Below are 5,654 nucleotides of genomic sequence, written 5' to 3'. Positions count from 1 at the left end.
GTCAAAAGAATATTGGTGTACAACCATAATCGCAGATTATTCCACTCGATAAATGATATTCACTTGAACAGTCTGAGAGATGGTTGTTTAATGAATCATCAAATGCTTAAACATCTGTATGAATGAACATTTTCATGCACTTACTAATGAAACATGACGTTTACACCACATGTGCTAGTATAAAGTTCAAGAGACCTTTATCTTAATTTTAGGATGCTAATTTGACTAGGAAGATGTTTCAAAATATATGATACACTTCAGAATGGGTTTCATGATCTTATGTTGAGAGGCAGACCTCATGGCACATATTATAAAATTAAAAAAATATATATCTATACAGTTTGTATAGGTAAACAGATAAAGTAAATGTCACAATTGGATAAAACCGTAAGAGATAATTAAATTAAAGATTGTTTTTACATTAGAGTTCATAAAATACAAGCCACAAGTTAGCCCGCTGGATACCTACTATAACAACAAGTTGATGCATGCAATCAATTTATTCAGTTACAAGAACAAGCAATTCATCATACACATGGATTACATTGTTTTTTGTGTAAAAATCATGGATTACATCGTTTTTGTCGATATACCATAGTAGAGATCATACCAACTCAACTTTTGTGGATGGTATTTGCATTACACACAACAATAGGAAATACGAACCACGTGATATGGCGATCCAGATGCGCTATGCAGATTTACCCTCGAGTCGCAACGAAAATGCATATAGTGATAAGAGAACCTCTTTCAACCTCTCTTTGGTTGAATCATCAATCAAGTTGCCTTCACTGTCAAACTTTGCAGGAGGCTGGAATACGTTAACATAAAACTCTGGTTTGTTGATGAAATGAATGTCAAGAAAAACACCGATTTGACGAAGATGATAATGTGAACGGCCCCCACCCCAACCTCCGCCTCCGCTTACTATCGCAGCCGCTTTATCAGCCCATACATTTGGTGGCCTGGATGCCCAATCAATTGCATTTTTAAGAGGTGCTGCCAGGAAAGAACAATAAAAAAGAGATGAAATTGGTTGGACAATTTTCCAAAGGCACATATTTTATATTTATTACAGAATACAGGATAAGCATCGTTGCCGCGATTAACATTTGTAGCCAACACACGGTTGGTTCCTTTTTCATTTATAGAAAAAACGAAGATAAGGTATTAAGATACGAAAACCATTCAGATCAATATAAGAATCCGTGAAATCTCAAAGAAGAGATTGTTGCCCCAAGCGAACACAATCTCGTCTGGGAATGAACACTAGAGGGAAGCTCCTTTAATGACACAAGAGCGTGTACTAGAAAGAGAGCTCCTGAAAGATAGCCAAGTAGATTTCTTTGTGCAATTCAAGTATGGTTTCTTGTAAATTAGAGAAGAAGAAACCCAGAGTGAATTGATGTGACAAATACCTCTCACTAGCTAGCAATTCAAGTATGGTTTCTTGTAAATGAGAGAAGAAGAAACTTTATTTCCTTCAGTAATCTAATTATACCCAACTGGAATGCTCACCCCAACCTTGAGATAAAGCTTCTCCCCTTACATCAGGAATGCGAGTGCAACGTTTCACGAACAAGTAAACTCTCTACATGATATCGTGATAAAGATCGATGTGTAAATAACAAGTAGTTTCAAAATCTAAGATGAACATTAATAATTGATTGAATGAACTAAACAATGATATAAGAGCCGTTTTGTTACCAGTTACGGAGTAATTGTACTCAGGCGATGCAAAAAGATAGCAATCAGCATCTAGAATCTTCTGCCGGAAAGCCTCAACAGCCGGCGGGTAAGTCCCATTTACCTCAAGATCGGTGTTGAGAAATGGTAGTGGTGTTATATCCACATGTTCTATCTCCAAACCATTGATCCGTTTCGATATCCCGACAGCTAGATTGACAGATCCACTTTGTCACATATACCATCATCATAAACACAAGCATGAAACAAAGAAATTAAATAAATTCATATATTCAATTTCAAGAAGAGCAAGTTGCAAAATAACAAACTGTACATAAAAAATGAAATCTTTCGTCTCACAGTTCGTGGATGTAAAACCATGTCTTCTTCAAATTCAAGAAACGCTTTCGTTTTCCAATTAACAAATATTGAAAAACGAAAAGGAAAAGGAAAAAATACCAGCGCGTATGAGGCCTTGATTGCAGGAACCTTTGCGGAGTGAACCGCTGAGAGCTGCGACTTTCACTATCGGCACATTAGAAGGAATGGCTGCCATTGAAGAAGCTCGCAATGTGATGAGATAGGAAGTGCGAGTCAACAAATAACAATAAAATTATGCATCCAAATTGTGATTGATTGAATTCCCAATATGCCGGGGCCGGCGCTTTTCTATCTGTGTGCAATAAATATTTGTTTGTATAATAAATTTTTGGAAATATAGTTACAACTCTATATGTTTTTTTACCAATAATGATTTATATAAAATATCATAGACAATAAAGTAAATCTTCAAAAAAAATAACATAATGTCATATTCGGGGGGAAAAGAAGAAGTTTCTATCTAGAAAAATAATCAAATGTATTACAGCAAGTCGACAATAGGAGTTTAAAATAGTCATGTTTTGCATGAGATATTTTGTTTTCTAATTCTAGTCAATCATTAATTTTTAAAAATTAAATTCTGTAATGTATTTAAAATACACTTAATACAATTGAAAATATTGGGACATCGTATTCTTGCACCAAAGACGCAGAAGAAGTTTAAAAATTTTTGTTTCGGTTTCGTGTGTTTAAAACCATTCATAGGTCATTTTAGAATCATACATCTGCGTTTAGAACGCTAGACTCCAAACTGTTCCGTTTTTTACGCGGATATAGCCTTTCTTGTAAATCCCTACGAAGATGTTGTTCCTTTGATCGTCTAATAAGGTCCACGATAGAAAAATGTCTTCCTCGTTTGGTTTGCACTAGAAAATCCAAAATATTTTATGCGTTGAGACTGTAGCCTCCGAATTTTCAAAATCGAGAGACGAAGCGGCGCGGCGGTGGAAGACACAAAAGTGGCCAAAATTTTCCTTGATTGACAACAAGGTGTCCGTGACTTTGCTTTCAAAAAATGGGAAAATCTTGTTAATTTTGTGCTAATTAATTCTTAATCAATAATTAACCAAATACTTATTGATTCTTAATTAATAATTAAGCAATTATAATTTGCTTTTTTGGCTAAAATTTTCTTCCAATCTTTCCTTAAGGTGGCCATGAGCTTTTTTTTTTAAAATTGGGAAGGATTTGGGTTTTTTTTAATAATTATTTTTATTTTAAAAAAATATTTCAAAAATAATTTAAAATTTCTTTTTTTCAAAAATACTTCAATCCCTGCTTACTAAGCACGAAGATGCTCCACGTTGGAGCATTCGTGCTACGTGGCGCAGCGTCTGCGCTTACTAAGCGCGGACGCTGCCAGGTCCGCCCACCTCTTATCCCTTCTCCTTATCCCACCCCCTCACATTTTTTATCCTTCCCATCACTCTCTCCTTTTCATTTTCTCCCTTCTTCCTCCTTCTTTTACGCATCCATTTCTCTATCGCTCTCTTATTTTCTCCTTTTCTGAAGATCGACAACCTTTTGAAGAATGGCAGATAATCGAACTTCAGAAGATCCCAGTGTCCTCTATTTACAAGCGACAAATATGTCGTCTACAGTTTCTTCCGCAACAGTTGATGATATTGTCAAAGTGAAGAGATCAGACAATTTGATTTGGAAGTTGTACACCGATAATTACATACACAATCGTGTACTTGCATACATGAATGATATAGGTTTTTATGGAGTTTCATAATGTGGTTCACAAATTTTTAATAATAATTTGATTACTGCTCTTTTTGAACATTGGCGACGCGAGACACTCACTTTTCATTTTACATGTGGTGAAGCAACAGTCACGTTACAAGATGTTTCAATAATTTGGGGTCTAACAATTGATGGTGAAGCAGTCAATGGAATAGATATGTCACATAAAGCTGAGGAATGACAACACATCTGTTTGGATTTGTTGGGATTTCTGCCATCATCAAAACATTTGAAAGGTGGTCATTTGTCTATGACTGCACTATACGATCATTGCATATCTAACCTTGTTAATGATGATACTTCAAAAGTAGATGTTGTGAAATATACCCGTTGTGTAGCGTTAATGATTATTGGATGAATAATATTCCTTAATTATCAAGGAGAGTCTGCTAGACTAATATTTTTGCAACTTCTACGGGATATTGATAACGTCAAGTCTTATAGTTGGGGTAGTGCAGTTTTAGCATTTCTATACCGTGAGTTGTGTAACACGTCACGTATAGAGAAGACTACAATAGCTGGACCTTTATATATCCTGCAGATATAATTAATGTAATGTGATTATTTAACACAATATTTTTGTTAATTTTGTTGATCTATTTTTATTATTATAAGCAGATATGGGCATGGATCAGGATTAAATGTGTTAACCCTGATCGAGATGGGTTAACATTAGTTGTACCTCCCATTGATCCATATGCTATTATTCCAGTTTCTCCATATGGTACACGGTAATATTTAAAAATTATTGTGGTATTATAAAATTTATCTCTTATAATTTTTTGATATGTAATTGTTTTTGTTAAATTTTAGGTGGAAAATTGGATTTAGCTACACACATTCGCCAACACATGCTGTAAGAATTATAAGGGATTCTCTAGATCCTATTAATCATAATGAGGTATTATACAATTTTAATATTTAATAGTGATTAAATGAAGATTTTTTTTGTTTTGATTAAATGCATTTTTAATTTAAACATTTTTTTTACAGTTTAATTGGATCGTTTACCAGAAGAATGACATATATGTAAAGACGATTATTGATTCATAGACAACAAAATTTGGCGATGTGTTTGTCCCATTATTTTCTTTGACATCGTGGAGATGCATCGTCCTAATCGGGTGATGCGACAATTCCTAAGACGACAATCAATTCCAGTGGCTGCCGTGGACAATGATGACATGCATAATATCACGAGAATAGGTCATCGAAATACAAATTGGAGAGAATATCATCAAAATTCAATTTAGTTGTGGAATAGTAGGTTGAGGTATGTTGCTAAAGGGGTACGTCACGGGCGATCGATGCAAACTGACGAAGACTACTTCCAATCGAATAACTGTACGCACCCTATCACCTACAGTTAATGTCGTTGGTTTTCAGCAATATCCGTACATTACTTTTCCCGGACAATTTAATGTCCAACAAAATTTTAGTACGCCTTCTCATTTTTCGCATCAGTCATCATTGGTGTGGGGAAGTAATATGGTTAGCCAACCAAGTGGATTTGCAGGAACCTCTAATACTATTCCGTCTACTGAGTTGAATATTACAGGAACCTCTACTTCTCGACCTGGTTTGTTCAGTGATTCAGGGATTGCTGACTATCGTTCATTTGGTCAGCAGGATTTTCAAACTCCGTCTTGGTCGAACATAGAAAGTTTTACAAATTTGCTTAATGTTGGTCCTCAACATCTTTTGCATGACATTCGACCACAGAGGGATATTATTTCACCTATCACTTTTCTAGGTTACTCGAACGAGGAAAATACTGAAAATGCATGATTGCGTAGAGGGACGAGAAGACGCAATCCACCTGATTGTGGAACATGGAG

General features: G+C 35.2%; 1 protein-coding gene across 1 annotated transcript; it reads right to left on the bottom strand.

Annotated features, from left to right (window-relative positions):
- Nucleotides 1-481: 481 nt before the first annotated feature.
- LOC142544204 (NADPH:quinone oxidoreductase-like) lies at nt 482-2,308 on the bottom strand. Its single transcript, XM_075651266.1, has 3 exons — nt 2,146-2,308; nt 1,708-1,896; nt 482-999 (listed from the first exon to the last, which is right to left on the bottom strand). Exons 1-3 carry the CDS (start codon nt 2,240-2,242, stop codon nt 692-694), a joined length of 594 nt encoding a protein of 197 aa, XP_075507381.1. The 5' UTR covers nt 2,243-2,308; the 3' UTR covers nt 482-691.
- Nucleotides 2,309-5,654: the final 3,346 nt, after the last annotated feature.

Source organism: Primulina tabacum, chromosome 1, assembly GCF_025594145.1.
Source record: "Primulina tabacum isolate GXHZ01 chromosome 1, ASM2559414v2, whole genome shotgun sequence".
Lineage (NCBI taxonomy): Eukaryota > Viridiplantae > Streptophyta > Magnoliopsida > Lamiales > Gesneriaceae > Primulina > Primulina tabacum.
This window is presented reverse-complemented; position numbering and strand designations above follow the sequence as displayed.